Source organism: Sander lucioperca, chromosome 5 (assembly GCF_008315115.2).
Source record: "Sander lucioperca isolate FBNREF2018 chromosome 5, SLUC_FBN_1.2, whole genome shotgun sequence".
Lineage (NCBI taxonomy): Eukaryota > Metazoa > Chordata > Actinopteri > Perciformes > Percidae > Sander > Sander lucioperca.
This window is the reverse complement of record NC_050177.1, coordinates 22,689,085-22,714,762: the sequence shown is the minus strand read 5'-3', so window position 1 is coordinate 22,714,762 and position 25,678 is coordinate 22,689,085. Positions and strand designations below refer to the sequence as shown.

Below are 25,678 nucleotides of genomic sequence, written 5' to 3'. Positions count from 1 at the left end.
GGAGCTTTGTCGGCACAGTGACATTACTATGTATGAATGCAAAGAAACCAAAATCAGGGATAAACATACAGCAGATCCCAGAAACACCAACAGCCAGTATAAATACCACACACATATTTATTTATTTATTTACATTTATTTATATCTACAGTACATTTACAGTATATCATAATATTATTACCATAATATTAGGGTATTATTTTGATTATGCTATATTTTTCTCCACATATCCCCACCTAAATTGTGGCTTAGTGTGCCGTTCACCTCTACTTGTCCCAGTTTTATTTTTTAAATTTGATTTTTTTTCTCAACATTGCATCATGATGAAGCAAACATGCAAACCAATCAATCAATAAATCAATTAGCCAATCATTGAGCTCAATCAGACAAAAACACCTCTCATGTCTCATATTCAATGTACTTATGAGATGATACCATATGTGGGTTTGCTTTGTGATGTAGTTCCTCTGCTTTTTGCTCTCATGTTTTATATTTTAAACCACAGAAGTTGCTCCCTTTTTGGGAACTAACTACTTTAGTATTACGGCGCCGGCAGTCACATTACTTTGCTGTTTGTGTTGCTACTGTACATAGTCATGATGTAAATGTGTAGTATAGTATAATATGTAACAATATCATGATGTGACAATATTTGATCACATTAAACATGATGCTGGTATTATTATGAAATATATGATATGGCACACCCTTAATGTATGCAGAAACCAAACAATCAACCTCCCCCACCACTCAATCATAGCAGGCATAGTCTTTGCAGCCATTACAAGGGCTGAGTTACCAGAAGGTAGCAATCAGTCAGGCCTGGCTGCGGCCACCTCCCATGTATCAGTACATCCCTTCTCGTTCAACAGCTGTGGACTCATATGTTACTGTCCCTCTACCTGTCACTGTCCATCCACAACCACACCAACCACAGCACACATCAATCAGCCCACCCCTGCTGCTTTTTAATCTGTTCCCACTCCCAAGGACCACGAAGACTTCAAAATTACAGTGAAAAAAGGTCACCCCATCCAATTAGAACATCATCAGGGATGCACACTAGAGGGTCATTCCCTGAACCCTCGTAGCACATCGTAAATCCTACACTGCTCAAGAAGGAACACCCACTCTGGCAGGATTCAGAATGGCTGACTGATTGCAGCGCTGATAAATGAGGTGCTAGGATGATCTTTAACTGTTATGGTGGAGAGTGGAGACAACTGATGTGCATTTGTATTTGGATTGATACAAGGTGTACTGGCATGTGAAAGTGTCGCGATAGGTTTATTCCCTTAAGATGATCCATGTTATCATCAGTCCATGTATTGACCCTGTGACGACCCCAGGGCCCAGATCAATCAGGTCTCCAATCAGGATTAGATCAAGCTGCCCTTTGCCTCCTTTCTCATAATTCTAGTAGCTTGCTCTTTGTAAGGCTTTAGCCCCATAACTGGACACACATGCAGGCAGAGAAAGTGGCAGGCCTGCTGAAAGGGAGAGAGATTTTGGATCAAACGGTCCAATGGAAAGGACCTTGTTGCCTTAGCTTGGCAGAGGAAAGGAAGCTAATGAGAGAGGGGTAGAGAGAGAGCCAGAGAAAGAGAGAGGGTGGGTCAGTGAGCTTTGAGCCTCGTGTGGGCTGATCTAAGCCAATTAGAGACAAGTGACAGCTCAGCTACATGCTCATGACACAACTAGACCATGGCACCGCTCTGAGCCCCAGCACCCCACTGTACAGGCCTGACTTGAACCCCAACAAGCCCTTAACACTCCCCCCATGAACGCCTAAATACCCCCCCCCCACCACAACCCTCATCACTCCAGACACAGACCGAAGCCAAGGGAGAAAAAGAGAGTATGCTTAACAAAAAGACTGTTCGCTCCCCTTCTGTCCTGTTTCCCCTGCTCTCTGGAAGGAAGCAGCCAGCCAAGCAGAGCTCTCTGCCTCGCCGTGGTCGGCCAACTCTCTTGACATGTGATGTTGCTGAGAGTTGCCGTGACGACCTGGCAAATCCACTGACCTTTGCCCCAGCAGTTCAAAACTTGTGAACCCGAGACGAGAGAAAGCCAAAAAGCTTGATTGGGGATATGTGAAGTGAGGAGTTTCAATTGAAATGGGGGGGCTCCAGCACAGGGCTTGTGATTAATGAGACAGGGCGTCGCACCACAAGGAGCTCAGCGGCACGTGCCACACTGGCCGTAACAACAAAATCTCCTGACACTGTGTGGAAGTGGAGCCAGAGTCACAACAGTTCAGCAGTTGTATAAATATCGACAAATCTACCGCCACCACCACACATACACATGCCTTATTTTGCACGTCAACAATCATATGGCACACCCATGATGCTGAAATTGGATATGTATCCGTTAATGCATCCTCTCATTCACCCTTGACTGGGCATCAAGTGTATGAAATCTGTGGATTTCTGTTTGGGGGAGAAGAGGCGAGATATGCAGAGATGGAGGATGACAGGAAGGAGTGATGGGGGTTGAGGGACACCCAGCAGGGGGTGGGACAGGACAGAACTCCGCACATCTAACGTCTGCCACTCAAGAAAGTTAATGATGCCACATTCTTGGGCCAAACATCCCCCTGCTGCATGTGGGAAAAAAGACAGACACACAGAGAGAGGACTGAGAGTGGTGTTGCTGTCACATGGATGCAGTCAGAAGAGGTGAGATGCTCTAGCAGGGTGAGGTGGGGGTGGGGCGTGGGGGTGAAAATTTAAGGTCCAAGAATATTTATGACAATCAACACCCCAGTTGGCACCACTGAGTGATTTGAATGAGATGAATAATATACCCCCCTCTTCATTCTTCCCAATCACTGTGCTGTCTCCTGCCCTCATCAGCATCCTTTATCGAGTCAAGTTACTTATTAAGGTTTATGAGAATTTCTGCTAATTTTATTAGCAGTCAGTCTCTACGTTGCTATTTGATTTTGCGTAGTGAGAAGGGGGATGGGGATTGGTGTTTTGGCTGCTCGGCTGAAATTGTTATCATCTACAGCCAGTTAGGGAACAATTTAGGGGATAAGGGAGAAATGGAGGAGGGATGGGGGTTGAAGAGTGGCAAGATGCTGAGGGCAGATAACAGAATCTGGTCTAGCACTCAGCAAATAGAAGGAGTGTGCAAGGTTTAGTTTCACAAAATGTCTTACGAAGCAGAAAAGGCCTTTTGCAGTGTAAAATGATATAAAAACATGGTAAATAAAGGAGGATAAAGGCTCATAGAATCTGTCATACAGCGGGTACTGAGTTAAATCCGGCGGCAATCTAGTTTTGAGGTTACCCCAGTAACAACAGAACTTGAGTACTATAAGAATGAATAAGCTGACAGATGCTCATATCCTTTAGCCTGTAATGGAATTATCTGTGCTTCTCTTCCTCTGACACAAGAATAACCCTGCCTTCTTGGGCTATTTCTCCTTTCATACGTCTCCCAATAACACTAGGGTAACTGTATTAGCAGTATATGCAAGAGATGCTCTCCAGACTGCCAAATGGACCCGTATGCAGCTCTGTTTCCAAGCCATGGGGTCAGATCATGGTCAATCGATGGTCAGTCACAGGTCACATGCAGAGCTGGCCAAAGGTCAGCCTATCTGGACCCAGAGGTATGACTGGACTATCAACCCCCTATACTGCTCTGAATGGAGCTACTGTAAGTACTGTGGACAAGCACCTTCTGCTTGAAGTCTGACAATTTGATGAGAAGAGCAATTTACCCTATTCTCAAATTTCATATTTTGAATAAGATTAGTCCTCCAGGGATTGTACAAACCCATGTGTCAATATTTCTAAATTATAGTTAATTTGTATTGTTCAGGATATTTTTCACAGAGCAGGGTTGTGTGTGAGAGAGGATAAGTGAATTACCAAAAACAGGCAATTAAACTAATAACACATTAGTTGCATAAACTAACAACCGACTAATTTCAGAAATATTCCACTCAACATGTTTTGAATAATATTATTTCCCATAACCTCCTGCACAGCAACAGCAGCCAAATCGATATTCATGAAGTGTCAGAGTTGTAATTCATGTGTCTGTTCCACATGAACACCACAGAGACCTTTAAAAGGAAGATGGAGAAAAAAGCTAACATGTAAATTTCACAGTTAATGGCTGGCCATGGCTTATGTTGGCCAATTAAGCTGTTCTTTTCAGCTCCATTACAACGCGCTGTCTGGGCTTCATTTTCCCTTACTGTGCCATTTAGGCTTCAAATAGGCAAATGTTCACTGTGCAAGCTGGACGACAAAGAGGGAGTTTGGAGTCTGTTACAATGTGTGTGTATGTGTTTGGGCACGGGCATGTGTGTGCATGTGCATATGTGCCTTTGCAAACCCTGTCTTGTGTATGAGTTCCAAACATCTATGTGCTGCTGTGCCTGTGTGCCTTTGTGTGTGGAGGCCTAATTTGTGCATGAAACAGGAGAGCGTTAATGGCTTTTAAAGATCGGTGGAGTCAAATGAGCATGCTCATCAGTTAGCCACACACCCCTTGGTGATCACTCAGTGTCGTTAGATTTCATTTCCTGTGGAAGAAGATGATCTCGGTGGATTCAAGACAAATCCCTGCAATTATAGCCATGCTTTAGATGATTTACTGCCATCATTTCTGTCTCACTGGGTGGTGGGTACTGTTGTGTATGGCATTATTATCAACAGTTATCATTGGAAATACACAAGCAATAACGTTCATTACTTAGGATTTTACTCAAATAATATCTTCCTAAAAACTATCCCTGATTTTTCTCAACACAAAAGCAAAAAGAAAGAGACAGAGAACTGCCCATACACCTATCTAAACACACACACACACACACACACACACACACACACACACACACACACACACACACGGGAGGCACCTGCATGTTCATTAATAGCTTTGCCCTGGACAGTGTAGAGCATGTGGGCCAGCAGCAAGAGGCACTGAGATAACATTCTGCTTAGCATTTGAATAGGGTGTTCTGATTTCTATTCAGTTGGCCTTTGCCCATGCTACTGCTTAAGTGGTCTGGGTGAGTCTGTCTGGTCTCTACTGTGCCAACCAATATGCAGGCTCATATCTGGCAATGTCTGTCAGTGTCCCGGTCTGTCTGTCTGTCTGTCCGTCTGTCTGTCCGTTTGGCTGCATGAGTGTCTGGCTGGTTAATAATCAGCCTGGCTAGCTGCTAATCATCCTCCCAGCTGCAGAAGCAGGTGGTCACACATACCACAGCTCCCAGTCTCATTCACCATGTGATGTCATCCCACTGCACCTGGCCACACTGCTTTACACAGAACTGAGGTAGCCTGTTTCCCTCTATGAAATCACATGTCTGTGCTGGTCCTGAAGCTGAGAAGCGTTGACGTTTATTTCTCAGCCGAGTGGATGCGGCCGCTCCTGTAGTGAACTGGTGGCTGCTGAAAACAAAATAAAACCTGTGTGTCCCCTTCTTCACCTCGGCCAAGCCTGGGACTGATCCCAGAGCAGCCTAACAGGCAGAGGCAGCAGTTAGGACACACTCCACATCCAAATGGGAAGCCATTAACTCTGCAACACACAAGGTCACCTCCAACTAGACACAGCAGCCACCCAACTTCCTCTGCTGATATGCCCAATGGATGCAGCGGTGCAGTCATGTAAAGGTCAGGATGTAAAACTGAACGGAACCACAGCTGTCTCAGAAACCACACTCTTTAACACTTGATCTTGTCTCCCTTCACTTTTGAAAGTGACCAAAATGCTTTGAGTATCACTTTCAAACAGCAGGAAAGGAAATGAGAGAGGAAGGGAGTGGAAAGAGGAAAGAGTGATTGAGGGAGGGAGACAGAGCGAGAGGGAGACTGCAGAGACTAAATGATCAGGTTTCAACTCTAGGTCTGCAGCTGTTGAGGGCTCTGCTGGCTGATAGGTGTCCCTTACAGCAAATGTAATCCAAGCCAAACACAATATCTGTCTACGCCATCGAGAGATCACCAAGTCATAACACATCGGGACCCACGATAACTCTGCCGTTGCCCAGGGCCAAGCCATGCCTGGTATCAGTTTAAGGGACTGCAGAAAACGAATAAAAAACTATTATATATTATTAAATCGACACAAACCAAGACACCACAAGACTGGCAAAGTTGTACACTACAAACTCTCAACTTCCTAGGGCCAGTTTGGAATTTGTCCCATTTATTCCCCTCCTCCCTTCCCCCAGTTTCCTACTTCCTCTCCATCCACACAGTTCAGTTGAGAATCTAATGAAGCTGAAATGCTGTGTCTCCTATGTTCCCAAAGGGCTACTTTAAGGAGGGACTATCCTTAATGTTTGCACAACTATAAAAACAGCCACAAAAGACATTTACCTGAAGCATTTGTGTGTGTGTGCTTGTGCGCTTATGTAAGGAGTGACGCAGAGAGTAAGTGTGCACAACAGCTTGGAACAAGATATCCATCAGATTGCCAGTGTGCAGTGTGGCAGTTGTAACCCAAAATAAACAGGCTGAATGGTGGGTCTGGTTGAGTCTTGACCCTTCCACAAGATCAATCCTCAGCAGTATTGTGCACCCTACAGTGTTGTGCAAAGGCATGTAGGCGTGTGAATGAATGTGTGTTTAAGGGTGTGTGTGTGAAAGTAACCAAGGAAATAATGGGCATTTGAACCAGGGACATCATTGCAGAAATAACAACACATTCCACACACCAGAGGGTGAATCAATTCCAGCGACATTTGATTCAAACCCATATCAGCTAGAGCCTGAACTTCAGCCCTCCACCCTGTCACCTCCTCCCAGCTCCATATGATGGATTACCATCTCTGGCAGTCTCAGAGAGTCTGAGAGAGAGAGAGAGAGAGAGAGAGAGAGAGAGAGAGAGAGAGAGAGGAAGGTGGGTGGGGGAGGTCACTCACTACAGGGACACAGTCATCAGAGGGGAGCGCAGGGTTAAGGAATTATGGTTTGACAGAGATCTAGGGTGGATAGGAGAGGGCAGAAGGGTTCTCCAGGGGTCAGAGGATCCAATCCTGGCTGGACTCAATGGCAAGCCACCCCCAGGACGCAGAGTCTACAGGGATTTCACTCAGGGTCACATTTTCGATTAATATTATTATCACTCACTTGTCCCTTCGCCTACTTGTCAGCAAATAGAGTGGTATCAGACATACTCATCTAAATGCTTGCACCTAAATAGCACACCTGTGCAGCAATTTAAAATAGACTTACATTTGGAGAACCCCATGTGTTAGGTTATCTACACACAGGCTGAAGAACGGATTAATAGTAGGGTATTTTCTGGAATGTAATATGATGATAATCAAGATAAATATGCTTACTGAAAGCTGCAAACGGCTTGAATAAATTACAACCATAAGTCCACATAATCAAAGTGCAATCCACCCATGAAAGCAGGAGCCTCTCACCCTGTCTGTGTTTTAAAGCTGATCAATAATCAGCCTGCAGACAGATTTTAATAATTTACAGCTCAGCCTGCACCCCAAACTGTCTGACAAGAATAAAAGAAATGGTTAGGCAGGCTAAGTTTATTTTATGGAATGAGCTTGTTGCAATTTAGGGACTCAATGTTATTGCAAAGATTTATTTCTCAGTCACTGCAGAGTGAGCACTGATGGTGTAAAGCACGGGCAAAGAGGCACGTGGGGGTGGAGGGAGCAAGGAGAACGAGGAGAGAGGAGGCAAAATGCAGGCAGGAGAGACAAAGCAATAGCCCTGCATTGTCAGAGTGGAGAGGCCATCAATAACAGTGTCACTATAAAGAGAGAAACCAGGAGTGTAAAGGAGCGAGAGTAGGGTTTATAAAGGAAACACAACAAAACCTGGTGAGACGGGGGCTTCATCTTGCCGGGCACTAATGGGCGTGAGAAGTGGCTGGCTCAGCATTCTCTGCTTGACGGCTCACTCATCTGTTGACGGGCCGTGGCATCCATGACGGAGCGCCACACACTTGTTTAATCCAGTTTATACACTCAAAGGTGACACAATGGTGGATGTAGAGAGATGGAGAGTGAGGAAAAAACGAGGAGAAAAAGACTAATAAAGGGGCTGAGAAAGATAGTCAAAGGTCATCCCAAACTTGGATCCCATCAGTGCTCCATCTCTTTGCCACCTTCTCAGCACAGCTCTTACTGCACTACTCCAGTATAGCTGTCATCATTCAGCAATACCACAGTGTAGGTGTGCTAGAGCTGGGCAATATATCAATATTATATCGATATCGTGATATGAGACTAGATATCGTCTTAGATTTTGGATATCGTCATATCGTAATATGGCATAAGTGTTGTCTTTTCCTGGTTCTAGAGGCTGCATTACAGTAAAGTGATGTCATTTTCTGAACTTACCAGACTGTTGTAACGGTTCTATTATTTACCTTTACCCACTAAGTCATTATATCCACATTACTGATGATTATTTATCAAAAATCTCATTGTGTAAATATTTTGTGAAAGCACCAAAAAATATCGTTGTGGTATCAATATCGAGGTATTTGGTCAAAAATATTGTGATATTGGATTTTCTCCATATCGCCCAGCCCTAAGGTGTGCTATATTTCTATATATATCTTCAGCACTACACTTGTTTCCTCTGAAGGTAAGAAGGTAACACAGACAGGCTGTTTCCCTTCGGCGAAGTTGGGGAGGTCAAAGCTGGGACACAAGGCCCGCTGAGGATAGTAAAAGTGCAGTCTCAGGACTTATCATGTGTGTGTGAATGTGCTAGTTTGTGTGTGTGACAGTGAAAGGTCAGAGTGCTGGTAGTGACTGCAGTGTATTCATATGATTTATCTCCCTGTGAGAGTTTTCCAAATATCTGTTCCATTTCTGCAGGCCAGTCTCCTCATTTACTGTGGACATCTGTGGCTAATAAATGAGAGAGCAATCTGCATGCTGCTGTTTATGGCTGGCGAGAACTGTGTGTGTGTGTGTGTGTGTGTGTGTGTGTGTGTGTGTGTGTGTGTGTGTGTGTGTGTGTGTAAATCCCAATAGATAACACCTTTTTACAGAGGTCTAGCTGCATAGACAGAGCTGACACATTTAATCAGGGATTTCTCCTCTCTCACAGTTTATCAGGGGAAGATATTTCTCACACACTTGCCTGCTCTCACCATCTCTCTTATCGCAGGACCACATTCTAACCTTTTCTGCATCTATACTTTTTGCATTTTCCTTCCGCACTAAACTTTAACCTTTAACCTTTAACCACCTTAAGCAATAAATATCAATAGTCCTGGAATTATTTTTGGTTAAGAACCCAGTACCCCTTCCACTTTTGGACTCTATCAAGTGAGCCAAAACAGAGCCATTCAAAGGTGCAGAAAAATCTAAGCATGTAATAACTTTTGTTTTAGACTGACCCTCAACTCTATGTTTTGCACATCCCACCACATACTGTAAACTCACAGACACACTGACGTACTATGAGAGTAAAACATATTTAAATACTAATTAGAACGTGCTTAGTTTTTGAAATTGTTTTTATTTCCTAACTGTAGCATGCATCATTAATGTGCTGTAATGGTTGCATTGTTGCTGCTTCCTTAATTACCCTTCATTATTTCTCAAGGACTTCAGTGCAGATTAAACCTCAGCCTACAGGGGTTTACACCAGTGTGAGGGCAGGTGTTTGTGTACACTTTTGTGTGTGTGTGTGTGTGTGTGTGTGTGTGTGTGTGTGTGTTGTTTTTGTGCACTTGACACTCCATTTTCTCATTTCTGAAATGGAATGAGTCCAGATGAGCTTGTGAAAGGCTCTACAGTGCGGCTCAGCCTGACTCCCCACCTGGCCTGCTCCTCCTGGCCTGTCCCTTTATTAGCTTCCTCTCATGCTGGACACAACAGGAACAGCTTGGTACCCTCCTCCTCTCTTCACCACTCACACCTCTCCCAACTCTATTTTCCTGCTAATTACCTTGTTGTACGAGCACCAAAGGCTACCTAACGATTCACTTAATTGCAGAAGTGGTACATTAGATGATATCAAAGGACCTTTTTAAAAGTCATCCAATCCCATTCCAAGCGGCATTTAGAACCAACCCAAGACATCTGTTTCATTTCTGCGTCATTTGCATTTTTAAAGGTTACAAACTGAACGGAGCAGCAGAGGATACAGATCTACACCTCAAGATTCGGTGTGTTCGTACCTTTACAATGCCTCTCTCCCCAGATGATTACATACGTTTAATATACACATAACCACATACACGTCAGAGGGCTTGAGTCACATTCAGCACTCAATTAAAAGTACAACTGTTCACCCTACATGCTTGAATTTAAAGCACTATGGACGCTAGCTACCCATCCACCTGAAAAGATTGGGGCTTATTAACATTTTCCATGGGATCCTATCGCCCCAGGTGTGCCTTGTCACACTTACATATACACAGATATCCGCAGTGGTAGCAATTTATTCAGCAGCGGTGGCTGCAGCTAGCATTTCTGACACAGGCTTCACAATGATTTATGAACCTGCTCATTGACCTAGTTTATTCTGAAAAGAGAAAAGGGGGCACATCCCCTAGTATATAAGGCATGTCCATCCCATGGAACTGGCCTGCAGTCAGTTTTGCAGTAGCATGGGAGGTAGAATAAGATTACAAAGCAGACTGCTTGTATACCCTCAAGACAACACATGTACAGGTTCTCCATCTTCTGAAGTACAGCACAGTGAACAACACCTATTATGAAATTTCTTCCCAAATGAAGCACAGTGACGTTCAAGCATTATCCTCACACTCTGCACATGCACCATAGACTTAGATAACATAAAACAGTTCATGCACTTCTCCAGCCATTTGTGAACAATGTGTGTTCAACATTAAACGCTTAAAGGATGACATTTTAGAAAGACTAAGCCCAGTAATGGCACAAGTCCCCCCAATCTAGCCCACATTAAAAATGCAGAGGCTCCTAGAGGCCTCTTCCTCTCCACTCCACCTTTACTCCTCTAACAGAGAGTGGTGAGTGCTGCCCAGCTTGATGTCCAGCATGCAGCAGTGCCGCTTTGCTCAGTGGACACTGAGTTCAATCTGTTTCAGAGCTGCAATTAAATTATCTCACCGGGGTCCTGCTCAACCACTCGTGAAGGGAAGGGGGGGCAAAGGTGTGTTCAATACAAGGGGGGGGAGAGAGGGAGGTAAAAGACGAGGGGGTGCAAGACATATCATACACACAAACCCAGCTCAACAAGGAAATAGCTTTAAATGCTGCTTTTTCTTGTGCGATTAGCTGTGGCTTTACAATCACTAGACGGATGTCAGGACCTGATAAAGCTAATCACTGCAGTAAGCCAATGTGGGATTTAGCACCCCCACCACCTTCTGCTCCCCCAGTCCCCCCAAAGACCTGGCTGAAAGAGAAAGCCGAGAAAGCCCAGGGCATGGAGCACTCCACAAAATGGGGAATTATGATAGCCTTATATGTAAGAACAAAAATACATAAAGAAAACACACAGATGGTCATATCTTTATGTCATGTTTTTTATATTTGATTGATTATGCGCTTATTGTTATTGTCAGTGATACTTACTGTCTATATATTTATAAATAAGGCGATCATGATTATTTGATCTGTTAACTACATTTAAAAGACAGCCTAATACTACTGTATATTTAGGAGAGATGGAGGGAGAAAGACAGCTTAAAAGAGAGAGAGTGCTCTCAAACAATGGAAATATCACTATGGTGAAACACTAACTAGCGTTGACTAGGTCCATTCTGGTGCCCTAGGCCAGACACATGATTGGTTCTGACACCAATTCTGCAGATGAGCTTCGGGACATTCCAACTCAATACCCCTTAAGTTTCTCGTCATTAAAGTTGCACCAAGTCATCAATATCTTAATATAATACCCTCCCTGTATATTTCAAACTCCTTCCTTTCTCCTCATCTCCTCAATTTACTCTGAAGTGCCTCTAAGGGCTTTAGTCTGTTCATAATCCAATAATTTATATTAACAATATTCTACTTTAATAAAACATCATTGCACTGTCACGTCATAATCAAATAACACAGTAACTGTCCCTGTATGAACTGCACTTGACCCACCAGCACAACCATTTCCTACACCCACACTCTATCACAGTCAGGCCAACACTGCTGTCATTCTCAAACTATGTGTGTCTCAGGTCGGGTCAGGTCAGGTCATAGAAGCAAAATGGTGTGAGGTAGTGTAGAGCCAATAGCGGTTTATTAATAAATGGAATTGGAAGATCGACTTTGACGAACAATTAAATGTAGATGGAGTCAGTTTCAAGTACATTTTTTTTGCAATAAGGTAATTGGGGATATGCTGCCTGATGATGAGAGCCAGAATCAAAGCTTTTGACTTAGTGGAGGCTGACGGTGTACTTTTCTTTTTTGTCAAAATGGCATTGTACAGCTACAGTAGGGACAAAGTCCAGTTCTGTATCCTTGTTTACTCAGAGTGTGGCCTGAGGCTTTGTCCTAAACCTCTCTCTCTCAAACCCATCACTTATAATACCAATCACACATGTGCTCTTATTTTTCACCTTGCTAGCTCTTCCTTATCCCCTCACTCCTGGCTTCCTGACCCCTCACCTTTAAGCCATTCAAAGAGTAAATGCCTCTGTACAACCCCATCTGCTGCTCAACCCATATTACATTAGAGAGGGAGAGATAGGGAGTACTGAAAAGAAAGGCTAAAAAACAGTATGAGAAGGAAAGAAATAAAATAATCTGGAGACATCATCAATTTTTCATGAATTTTCATTTAGACTGGGAGAGCCCTCTTACAGCAATCGATAGATCAAGCTGCTGTCATGCAGTTAGCACCTGGGGGCTGCTGGGAGGCCCTTGGGGAGGCAGGGGACTGGATCAGAGGCAGACACCAACCCCCTCCTCTCCAACACACAAAGTCCATTTCCCAAGGATCACAAACCAACTACCCATCCTACTACCACTGATCATTGTCATCACCTTAGAAATACAGTTACGGGTCCTTTTTAAAATGGGCAAGATATTATTTCTTCTGCTCAAAACATTATCAAACATTTAATTAGCAAAATGTTTGCTTGTGTTATGTTTACTGTGGGGAATGGGAGCTTAGCATTTGACTCTAATAATAATACTACAATGCTTAAATTTGTCATTTATCATGATATGAAATCTTGAGGTCTCCTCTCCATTTCAAATCACGCAATTCAAGAGAAGCATCAAAAAACACACAATGGGATTATGTTTCATGAACATAGCCCTTGTTTGAAACGCAGTACTATGTTACTAAAAGTACCAGCAGTTAAAACAACATAAGGACATGGAGACTTCCCGCTCCATCTCATGGGCAGTCGAGGTGCCTGGGAGCCTCTCCATAGGAAGCCCAGCCTGAGCCTGCTGAGGGGGAAGGCTCATCTTCAAAGGTAATTCGATCCACAGCTCAGGTTCTGCCTGTCAGTGTTCACCAACACAGTCCAGGCAGCCTTTGGCAAATGTCCTTCAGGACTTTGATCTGTGCCTGTCGTTCTACCCCCACTCACCTGTGAGATCCCCATATCTACCACACCATCATGTCCCTCTCATACAGCTGGACAGTTCAATCAAACTCCCTTGAGGTAAAAATATATCAAATGTATCTCAAGAGCATGGTGGAAAAACTCATTCTGTACAACTCATTATTTTAACCAAACAATGGCACACATAGTGGGACCGCAATCAAGCGCATTTGTTCCTTTTAGAGCTACAGGAAGTGATTACAGTGTTTGCAAATAGAAAACACAGAAAGCAAGATTATGTCAAGTCTTTAAATAGTGTTATTTCAGTTGCCTCAAATAAAATGCTGTTTTGTTTACTGTCATCCCCTACAGTAAAGACAATGTAATTTTCCATTATGTAAATGGAAGAAAAAAAATGGATAATTGATAATGCCGAAAGGAAATGTTCAAATAGTATATCTTAATTATGTCATGCTGAATGTAAATCCAGTCTTTCCATCATCTGGAAGCAGCGAGATCAAGACTTTTCTTCATCGAGCCAAATTAATGAATTAAATTAAATGAGCAAAATAATTTCAGCAATGCAGCAAAGAGGATAAATTAAGGACAAATAGGAGTCCTGACTCACATGCTACTTCCAGCGAGGCGTTGCGGCTGACAGCCTCTCCCAGGTAGTTCCGGGCCACGCAGACATAGGCTCCCTCATCCGGTTTGCTCCGTCGTCCATGAACGATGCGAAGGAAGAAAAGCGAGCCACTGGGCAGCAGCATGCGGTGTGAACGTGGGTCATCTTTGTCCGTTTCCACCCGCTCTCCATCCTTGTACCACTCCACTGTCGGGGTTGGCCGCCCCTCCGCTTTACAGTTGAGAGTGGCGGGCTCCCCTTTGGAGACAATCAGGTCAGAGGGGTGCTCAACAATCCGGGGTGGGGAGTCCTCTTGGCGCAGACGGGATCCTGGAGGAGAGAAGAGTAATTAATCATAAAAGCACAGCATACAGACTTTTAGCATTGTTTCAGTTTGACATTTTAATATAAAAAAGCCCTCTCAAGTCAAAAGCCTCTTCCATTAACGTAATAGCCAGCAGGTACACTACTTGGACAATAAGGAAAAGGTAGGAGTTAAATGAATACACAACTAAAAGTAGCAGATTACACATTCCATCTAGCTGGGGAAGGCCTTAGGATACCACAGAAGGAGCTACAGGATGTGGCTCAGGTGCAGTGTTCATTTTATCAATGAAAACTATGACCAAAAATGTCTGTTGCCAACCTTGACAAAAAAATACTATAAAAGAAATAATAACTACATAAATAGGAATATTTGTAAACAAAACTATGAACTTCTGCTAAAATGTGACACACTTTCATCAGAAGACTGATATAAATTTAAAATCAGGTGCCAAACATTGCTTGGGAGAAGGATATTTTCCTAAGCTTTGTGCCACCGCTAGCCAGACGTGGACAAGCAGTGGAAAATGGATGGATGACTCCAACTAATAGTTACTAAAGCTTGTCCTGGGTTAAATGCATGTCAAAAACATATATTAAACCCTTTAATCACCATTTCAAGCCGATCAAAAAGCAGCCATCTGCTCTCTCTACCCTATATGCAAGGGCTTGTGGGTAATTGGACCCATGGGTGAACAGTGAATGGAAGCATACAGTCAGCTTACGTCTGAATTATACACACACCCAAATTATATATTTGGCTTTCACTGGGGTGCAAACAAGTACAACTGTTGAGTCCACTGTTGTAGACGTGTGCATGTGATGGGAATATGAATGTTGGGGTCCAGACTAATGTCAAATGCTAATCCCCCACGGCTGAAAACCATGGCCCACTTCTTTTTATTAGGGCTTGCAGTGGGTGAGCTCTCGGAGTCTGGCAGCTAAGATAGTGGTCCCCAAGCCAGAGTGCTCTGTGTGTCTGTGACCAGGTCTTAACCATGGAGATAAGATGCTGTAGGCCACACATACGCATTTACATCACAGAGGCCCTGGGAACCATGCAACAATCAAAGAGTTTGATCCTGCATCAAACAATCAAAGACACAGTAAAGGGAATGGGGAATAAGGCAAACTTTTCCAACAGCCCTTCCTTTATCCGCTTTCTTCTGAACCACATTCAATACCCCATCAATAACTCCAGCCAAATGTTAACCAGTCAGTGTTGTATTAAATAGAGTGCCAGGCTCTTTGTCTTAGAATTAGTTGTTGCAGGTGTGCATGTGATTGAGCTGTGTTGATGACTGTGCCCTTCCCTGGGGCAGTGCAGTGGGGTAATAGGACGATGCCTGCTGCACAGAAGAGCAGTGTACCACATAAGCCTTTGTGCTTATGTAAGGGCTAATTTCAACATGGGATGAAGGCAAAACAGTGGGGGTGCCAGCTCTTTGTTTGCCTGGGTTTGCACATGTTCCACTACCCCTAACACTGGAATATCTCAGGGGATACTGAGACTCGCTGTACCCTGGTCTTTTCTGCCCGAGAGTCTGTGGGTAAAGGACAGGCACAGTTAGAAACCCACTGGTCAGCACAAAATACACTTCAAAGACTCGGAGTGTGCACACACAAACATTTATACACACACTTTGTGTAAATGTGCACTAGTCCACTACTTATCCTATCAGGGATCAGGCATCAGACAGTGGTATATTGACCCCTGAACAGGAGGTAGTCTGTTCTCTCGGCTTCCTAATTTGGGCTAATTCCCTCCATTTCCCTGTCATTGATTAGTGATCAGGCCTACTGTCTTCCTCTAAGTGGGGCCACAGCCAGGGGTTTGTAGTAGTAGGGGGTGGGTTGGGGCGCAGGATCTAATCTCATTGGTATTATGTGACAGACTATACATGTACTATTTGTTTTGGAACAAAACCTACAGCCTGCTGCTGGCAGTTTCTAACCAAATCTCTTTTACCAGTGGTAGGTAACAGTAACCTAGCAAGCGGTCCATTTCCCTGTCAGCACAGGGGCAGAGGGGCAAGTTTGTATTCTGGCAGTAAGTGACCTAATAAATGAAGCAGTAATTAACACTTTGACATTGATAAATGGAGGGCAAGATAAAGGACGGACATGGAGACCCCCATCTCCCTCAGATAGAGTGTCAAAGGCACATTCATTCTTATCTCATTGAAGCATCTGTTTCCCTCATAATCCACAGGCCCTGCGGTGGCTTTACACTAAGGCCAATGCACATGCACAGCACTAAACTGCGGCGACTCCATTCAATTTATATCAGTCTAATTTCTTTAAATCCAATTTGTATTCCAATCTACTGCCTTCTAATCACTTAAACCTTGAGTCTCCATCTGCTCTCCTCTTTCCGCTGGAAATGAAAACAGCAGATGCCTCTACAATTGTCCTTTCACTGCCAGAAAACGCTGAGCTGGGTGCACCAGACGTGACTGGTCAGTGTCCTTCCTGAGTAGAGGTAGTCAGGTGTAGAGGTAGAAAAGGTTAAAAGCACATCCATATGCCATGGAATATGTTTTAAAAGAGGCACATCAATCTCAATACTGGATAACCTCAACTCAAACCTTGCCAATTGCTGAGCGAGCTTCACTTTCAAAAGCACAAACTAAAATGTGCCCTTATGTGGTTCCTATGTCCTAGTGATGCTGTCCATGAAGATCAAATAAAAAACCTTACGTATATCCCAACTGCCCTGCCATCAAGCCGAGCTCCTAACAGAAGTGAAAGTCAATTTTCAGCTTCCTATTGGGCCCCCTTTCTCACTCTCTTTACGGTAAATGGGCTTTCTGTTGCCCTTTTAATGTGATCATTGGTGCTGTGCAATCAAGTGCTCTCTGATCTGAGGCGAGTGCACTTCACTGGGTCTCAGGGCACACGCTCCAATCAAAATGCTGTGTTTCCCTCTGTCTGCAATAACACCACCATTACTTTTCACCACTGCTGTGCAGTCATCCTCTCCTGAAGGAAAGCAAGAACCAGAGAACAAACAAACAAGCAAACAGACAGAGAATGAAATCAGAGAGGGATTACTGAACCAAAAGCTGATTCTCTTCTGCCTTTTTCTGTCAGTCTACTTATGTCAGCTTCACTGCAATCGGATGCAATTTTGCAATGCAGCTATCCAAGAAATGTGGAGTTTTATGGCATTAAAGCTCACTCTGTTGTGTTCTTCTATGTTCCAAATATCTCACTTTACATGTATCATTGAAAATAACTAAAGACATAAAAGGTTTAAAACAGTTAAAACAATAATATGTTATATTTGTTATCATATCCAGCATAAAAACACCACTTTAACTGTCATAAACAGCTTCTTCTCCCCACTGACCACACACATAGTATGTCTCCTTTCTATTCTCTTTGCCACATATTTATTCATCTGTGCAACAGAAGGTCAGGCCTTTCATGATCTTTTTGTAATTATTTTTATTAGCTCCCAGGAGAAATCCTAGCCCACCAACCAAATCAATACCCACACCAGTCTCTGCCAGAGCATAAAAGGAAGGGCTCCCTAAAGAGATATTAGTTATTCTGCCAACAGACTTGTTCGCTGATCACAGGTAACCAACGGCAACCTCGGACCAAGGCAAAAAGTTCCAGGCACTGATGCTCCATAAAACATCAAACATGAAAACCAAGGTCCAGGCCAAGACGCAGAACCATCCTTTTTTGAGGCAGAACATGCTTAAACCCAGCGAATTGAGGGAATATAAAATTGTAAAAAAAATTAAAACCTCAAAGAAATTTGAAAAGGAATGAATAATAATTAGTTCCATGTTGTCCATTCTGAAATATATTCTCCTCCTATATTCTTCTGCTGGCTCTCTCCACATCTCCTCAACCTTCCACTCCATCTCCTTCTTTATATCTCTGCCTCTCCCTCCCAATATCTCTCTGTCTCCTTCACTTGCTCCCTGTCTCCATCCTACCCTCGCTGTGAGGGTGACAGAGTCATATCCGTCATGTCATCAGAAGGGAAATGTGAGAGAGCGGCAGGGGGAAACTGGGGGTGGCGATAGAATGATGTTACTGGCCATCCTCGCCTCTGCTCTGGCCTGCCGTGACACAGACAGCCTGTTCTGCACCCAAGATTCATCTTCTTTAGGCCGGGCTGTCATTGGCGTCACAGCACATGAGCTCCAGTATACCCCAATACCAGGCATACAGCTCATCTCGGTGAGGTGTCACTAAAAACAACCTGCTGTATCTACTGAAGTCTATCCCAGCCCACTGCATACAGCTAGCCACTTAATACAACCTGGAATATACAGCAAACTCCACACAGGGAAAATACAGACGTGGGAAATGAAGGGTGTTCACAGGTGCTGAGCAGATTCATCTTCTGTTGCAAGAGAGGGAGGGAGTTCTAGCTAGCAAGCTCACATGATGGGCTCTGTTCCACCTCAGTGCTCTGCATACTGCCCCCCACCCTCCACCTCCTTTCTCTTGCTAAGATCTATATGCTGAAAGCCAACACAAGGGTAATTCTAGGAGCTGCTCTCAACCTCTTACTGCATCCATGCTTGCCTCCAACAAATATCAGATAGAATTCCACTCTGAGTGTATTTCGGGCAGTGATGTGGTGGGGTTGTATTGACTCTGCATCTGTGTATTTGCCCTTTCTCCCCCATGAAGATGGAATATATAAATAGATTACTGTGGGAAACAGAATATCTGATTTTGCTGCAGAGGGCTGATTCACACATCTTACATTTCAAGCAGTTTCCACCTTATTTCCCCCCCCAAACTACTCTCAATCTGACTCCTCATTCAACTATCAGTAGCCATGAACTAAAAAGATTATGTTATCTTTATTTTCAGCAGATGGCCTGTCCCGGAAGAGCTGAGATTGCTGACTTGGAACAAAAGACTAAAAGGGGACGACGGGTAAAGTGCAATGTGTTGATAAGGCCACTGCTTGCTTTCTATATAAGGGCTGATTAGTGTAAGGAGTATAGCACCTCTGTGGGACTGTCAGGCCACTGGTAGGGACACTAAATTGTGTGATGCAGATTAAATGATTTCCGATGACATGGCCACTCAAGCATGTAGCTCGCTGCACCACCCCACCTTCTTTAGCTCTCTCTCTTCTCCTGCACATCCTTCTGAGCAGCCATGTTCTTGCCTGCATCTTCTTTTCACTACGGCAGCAGCCTTGATATTGAAGATGTGGGCTTGTGTGTGGAAAATCGTACAAATGATTTGAATCTCAGAACCAGTAGTAAAAATTAAAGAGTTTTTTAATTTTTTTTTTTTTAATTTAGAATTTAATGCTTAATAGTCTCCCCTTCTTTGTCAACTACTGTAGAGGAGCCCTTGAGTTAAGTTAATGTCCACTTGGTCTGGTCAAGCAGGGGTCATCAGTAGAAAACGCTGGCAGTAGAGCACAATTGTCTTTGGTGACTGTAATCTCTGTAAATGTGTTATAAAATCAGATAAGCAAGCAGCAGTGTTCTCAAGGTGTGTGTGTGAGTGAGTGAGTGAGTGAGTGAGTGAGTGAGTGAGTGTGTGTGTGTGTGTGTGTGTGTGTGTGTGTGTGTGTGTGTGTGTGTGTGTGTAGTGTGCATGCAAATGTAGACACAGCTGGGTGCAAAATTTCACATCACCAATTCCTCCAATTCCTACTGAGGGAAGAGCAATGTAATGAAAGGCATCAATTGATTCTCCCTCAAGCATTGTAATCTCTTTACCTGCACTGCTGGGCTGCCCCAGCAGATTGAATGGGGCAAAATAAATAAGTGCTTTATTGCTTTAGAAATGAAGTCGAAGAAGGGGAAAGGGTGGAGGAGAAGGCCTTCAGTTGTCCATGATACACATAATTGGAGGTGTGCCGCGGGTGCTGACCTGTAGTAGACACATTGCAGTGTCCCTGCATGTCAATGAGGGCGGTCGCCACCTCCAGCCACTCCAGTGGTCTTTAGACCCCCGTGTGAAGAACATGGAGAATAAGAGTTGTAACCACACACCATCCAAGTGATGAACTCAGAGAGCAGAGCAAGGTAATAAAATGGCCCTTATAGCTCACTGTTTGTGTTTTTGTTTAGGGTGCAGTATACCAAGTCAAGATGAGATTTATCAAATTTTCTATTCCATGGGACACTTCATCTGGTCTGGCTTAGGGTGACAGGGTCAAGAGTGCTAGCAGTAAGTGGATGAAGGACTCATTCAATTTACTCATGCTCATAAATCCATGCTAACACAAGAAAACAATGGGCTTTGATGGTTATTAATGGTGTTCACAAACTCATTCACACAATACACCCACTACATTTCATAATTCTACCACTGGCTGGGTGTAACCAGGCCTCTAAATGACAAATGCCTGTGAGCAGCCCTCCAGAAAAATCATCACCATCCTGGAAGTGGAGCTGAAGAGTTCAAACGTTCAAGGATGCGATTAAGGCTTTCTTCCTACCCGCCGCAATGGTTGTAACACTTCGGCTCGTGCCACGTTCCACCCTGAGACTTCCACCACAAAGCCAGGCTCACCAGGGGCCATTATATACAGTAAATCAACTCCCCCCTGGTCCTAGTGGCTCGGTTTACAAAGCAGTGTGGTGCCATGTTTCTGCAGCAGGCAGGGACACAACAACAAAAACATACCCACAGCGACATACAGTGAGAGCCTTATTACTTATCAAATGATTATGTATGTATTCATATGATTGTCTTCCAGAACGAGAATGCTGTTACATCACGCTGCTTGGCCTGACAATTTTTTGCAACTGAATTGTAAACATGATTTAGCATATTACAGTATATAATAGCACATAGCCACACTGATTACTCAACAAGGTTATCTAGAAATGCATTGCCAGGGAACCCTATGTCTTATTACCAAATTAGGACTTGTATAGCAGAGAGATCCAAAGGATAGTGACAGCACATCATTCGCAGTATATAGTCAGGCAAAGTAATAGTATTATACAGTATTTGCAATTCATAAAACACCTCTACATATCAACATATCAATTCTCACATGTTGGGCCAGCTTTACAGTATTATAAATGTTGACATCCAGGGAGATATCAGTCTGTTCTCTCGTTTCCACACTAAAACACTGGTTTGGCAAGTGATGGTGTAAAATTTGGAGTCTATGCACTGGGGATTAGATTTCCCAGTTAGTTACAGGGAAGAAAAGGCACCAAGCTGTCACGGATGGGTGATCCATAGACCAAGCCGGGGATGGAGATGGTGGAACGAGACACTTATTCACTGGCTCCACCACTCTGAGGCGCATTACAGCTGCGCTGGACAACTGCTGTGTGTGACGGATATGTGCTCGAGTGTCATACTCTGGCTGTCCATCTTCACCCATCTCACACTGAGAAACAGCTCATGCATTTTTATCACCAGGCCTGACCTCATCTTCAAGACACTCAACTCGGGTACAACTGTCACACAAACTATTGACAGTCCCTCCAGGATTTCGCAATGTCGCGATCGCGCCAATTCACGCAAATTCAACCAATCACCGCGAATTTGGCGGAAGGTTGACCATTTCCTTGTTTTTGATATGAAGACGAGGCGTGTGTGCGACTCATTTACCAACAAAACGTACAGCGAAAGACCGTGCAAAACATTTCAGACCGTCCAATACATTTTAACATCAATGTAGACTTTAACGATTTAAAAGTCGCTGAAGTTGCTGCCGTTTCCATCCTGGCTGTCGGCTCTCTGCAGCGGGCAGGGCTAGGAAATCTAAGCCCAGAGTAGTTTTATTCTCCCCAAAACAAGTTACCTTTTTATTTTTAAAGAACTATACAAAAAGAAAATCGCAACTTTTTTGCAACTTTCACTGTCTCCCGCAACTTCATTGCAACAAACATACAAAAGACATTGCAACTTTTATCGCAATTTTTTACAAAAGCTCCCGCGAAATCAGGCATTTTGGGCCGCAACAATCTCAAAAAAAGGCAGCGAAATCCTGGAGGGACTGTATTGACAATGAAGAACACAAAGGTATGCCAGTGACTCAAAACACTACAAGGAACTACAAAAAGGAATTTCATAATGACTAGACATATACCATAAACAGGTATATCCAAAAAACAGGGATGTGAAATAATACAGTATGTGCCAAATGCTTTTTCCATTTAACGTGGCAATTGTTTACAGTCTCTTTATCTGTACCTCTTGCAAACTAAATGCTTGGTGCAACCACAGTGCATTCATGTCTGCCAGTATGCATTTGCATTGTGTGTGTGTGTGTGTGTGTGTGTGTGTGTGTGTGTGCTTATATGTATAGTTATATATTGGGCTGTGCAATTAATCGAACTTTGATCGCAATTTCGATTTCAGCTGGATCCCAAAACCAATGCTAACGATCCCAAAATAAATGTAATTGAGAAAAACTATTATTTTGCACATTACGTTTTGCAAGTAAACTATGATTTTGTCTTGTGTTCTGATTGACAGATTTATGAAACAAATTTATTTTTGATCTAATTCAGTTTAGTTTTTTTTACTTGTATTTTATTTATTACTTGTTTTCAAAAAGATTGTGAAAGATGATAGTGCACAGTTGAGCTTTTTTGTGTTAATTATTTAATACTATTTCAACATTTTATTATATCGTTATATTATTAATTTTAAGGGGAATTCAAAAAATGTAAAAATGTTAAATTTCAAGGTGTTTTCACTGTTGATTTGTTTAACTGTTTCACTGTTTTCAAAGTTCAATAAATGCAACATCTTTTCAAAAGCTAATGATGATAACGTAATTTCAATATTGACCAAAATAATTGTGATTATTATGTTTCCATAATGGAGCAGCCTTAGTCATATAGTTGTATGTACTTCTGTGAGTTATTCAACCTTGACATCCCTCGCTTCTATCTAAAGGTTGCTGCGTGACAGCCAACCAGAGGGCAGAGGGAGGGCATAACAGGATACAGAGTAATTAGACGCTCCCCCAAACACGACATTTTAGTGCAGCATGCAACATGAAAACACTGATAAGGCAAACATGCTGTCTCTTCCAGCAGGTTTAAGGCATCGCAGGCTTCTGTTATACTCAATCCTGACTTCCTGTCTGCATTTTGGCATGCTCTTAAGATAATCGAGTTTTGTGGAGATAAGAATGCTTGTCGCAGCCACACTGCAACTGAGTAATCTGTCCTACACAGAGGCCGTTTGTATTGTAACTGCTGCCTGGGTATTTGCCAATTATCAATAAGGGTTCATTCACTATCAACTAATCATCAGGGATTATATAGCAGTAATTATATCCACGTTTTCTGTCTGTTGGCCCGCCTCAAACCCTTAATCGGCTGTTTGGGAAACAAAATCAGTGAGAGAATGGAGCAAAGGATTATATATGTGTCTTGGGGCCCAGAGGGGTAAGCACAGGTGTGTATTCTGTAAGTACAGGTGTGTGAGACAGGTGAAGGCCCTGACTGCTTGCTTAACCTCATAGTCAGCATGCTCAATTCATCATATCACTCCTCCCCCATGCCTACCTCCACACACACGCCTTCTATGCTGCCATCACAGGTGTACAAAAACCCCCTCAGTGTTTGAATTCCACCCTCATGAACAATGTCAACGACGGATAGTGTGTGTGTGTGTGTGTGTGTGTGTGTGTGTGTGTGTGCGTGTGTGTGTGTGTGTGTGTGTGTGTGTGTCTGTGTGAAAGAGAGAATGTGTCAACGAGATGGGTCGGTTGGAAATATAAATCATGTGAGTAAAGATACTTATCCTTTACTGCCGCCTACCTGTTTGCATTAAACCTCCATCTCTCCCCATTGTAATCTCTCCCCCTCTTTCAGTCTTTGTTTCTCTAGGCAAAAGCATCAAGGCATTAGGCCTTTTTCTGCTCTGTAAATGTCAGGGGTATGCTTGGCTGAGGCTTAATAAAGCGGAGGTAAACAGGGAATAGTGGCATTACCTACTCTGCATTCTGCTGGTCTTACAGCAAAATCAGCCACGCGCATTGTCTGACGCTGACATTTTCTCTCCCGCATCTGCACTATGAAAATGTAAAGGCATTAACCAACGTGATCCCAGAATTTAAAACATCTGTGAATCCCTTTTATTTTTGAGTGATCACAGAGCAGCACGTTGGACTTAAAAGAATTATGCAGAGCTCAAAGTCTATTCTCTTCTATGCTGATATAAATATTGTAGGAGTTGACAGGCCCTCGTCATTGGTCATGTAACACTCACACATACACACACAGCTTTGTCATTGGACATGTGCTCACATCTAGAGCTGCAACAATTAATCGATTAATCGATTAGTTGTCAACTTTTAAATTAATCGCCAACTATTTTGATAATTGATTAGTTGGTTTGAGTAAGTTTTTTAAGACAGAAGTAAAAATTCTCTGATTCCAGCTTGTTAAATGTGAATATCTTCTAGTTTCTTCTCTCCTCTGTGACAGTAAACTGAATATCTTTGAGTTGTGGACAAAACAAGACATTTGAGGACGTCCTCTTGGGCGTTTGGGAAACACGGATCCACATTTTTCACCATTTTCTGACATTTAATGAAATCAATTAATCGAGAAAATAATCAACAGATTAATCGACTATGAAAATAATCGTTAGTTGCAGCCCTACTCACATCATTCTTTGTTCCCTTCCTTTTATGATCACCACCTTTGTCTTTATTCTACTCTCATTTTTGATGTTAATCAGAGAATAAACAGCAGTGCACTTTGATGCAGAGGAAAGCGGCTTCCTCGACTGTGATGAGACCGTGGGAGACAGTCATTGGGATATTCCTGTAGATCTCAGATGAAGGTTCATCATTACAGCAGCCCTGTTCCAGCAAATGAACCTCAATTACAATAACGCTGCCTAAACGCTGCCAACTCAAGCAGAACAATCACATTTGGAGCAAGACATTGCAATGGCTCTTACACAATGACCTCAGCCTGCCTCATCATTCACCTAGACTATTTTAATCTGGGTCTACTTTCCATTATAGGGCAGTACTTTAAACCTCTCTCATTTAATCATGGCCATCAACAGAGCTGTTAGTCTCCAGGGCGCTTTGGTAATAACCCCTCATCCTCGCCATTTGCCTTTAAAAGATTGTGTTGTTAAACAACTCTTCTCTCAATATTTGTATTTGATTACACTCGTTCTGTCTCTCCCTCCCCTCCTCCCTTCCTTAACGCATACACAACCACACTCTGGCTTTGAGTTTCTCTTGACTCAGCATTACTGAAACCACAACCCTTCTGGCGGATAGAGAGCTTTGCACTGTCTAGACCACCAAAGACACCAAGAGGCCGTCTCCACAGC

The 25,678-nt window shown here is 43.2% G+C and overlaps 1 protein-coding gene across 18 annotated transcripts in view; it reads right to left on the bottom strand.

Annotated features, from left to right (window-relative positions):
- robo2 (roundabout, axon guidance receptor, homolog 2 (Drosophila)) overlaps window positions 1-25,678 on the bottom strand; it is a 398,552-nt gene that overhangs the window by 144,355 nt on the left and 228,519 nt on the right. For all 18 annotated transcript variants that reach the window (XM_031297358.2, XM_031297357.2, XM_031297367.2 and 15 more), the window contains one exon: window positions 14,081-14,407. In XM_031297358.2, the coding sequence (XP_031153218.1) occupies window positions 14,081-14,407 (327 nt within the window). The remainder of the gene's footprint in view (window positions 1-14,080; window positions 14,408-25,678) is intronic.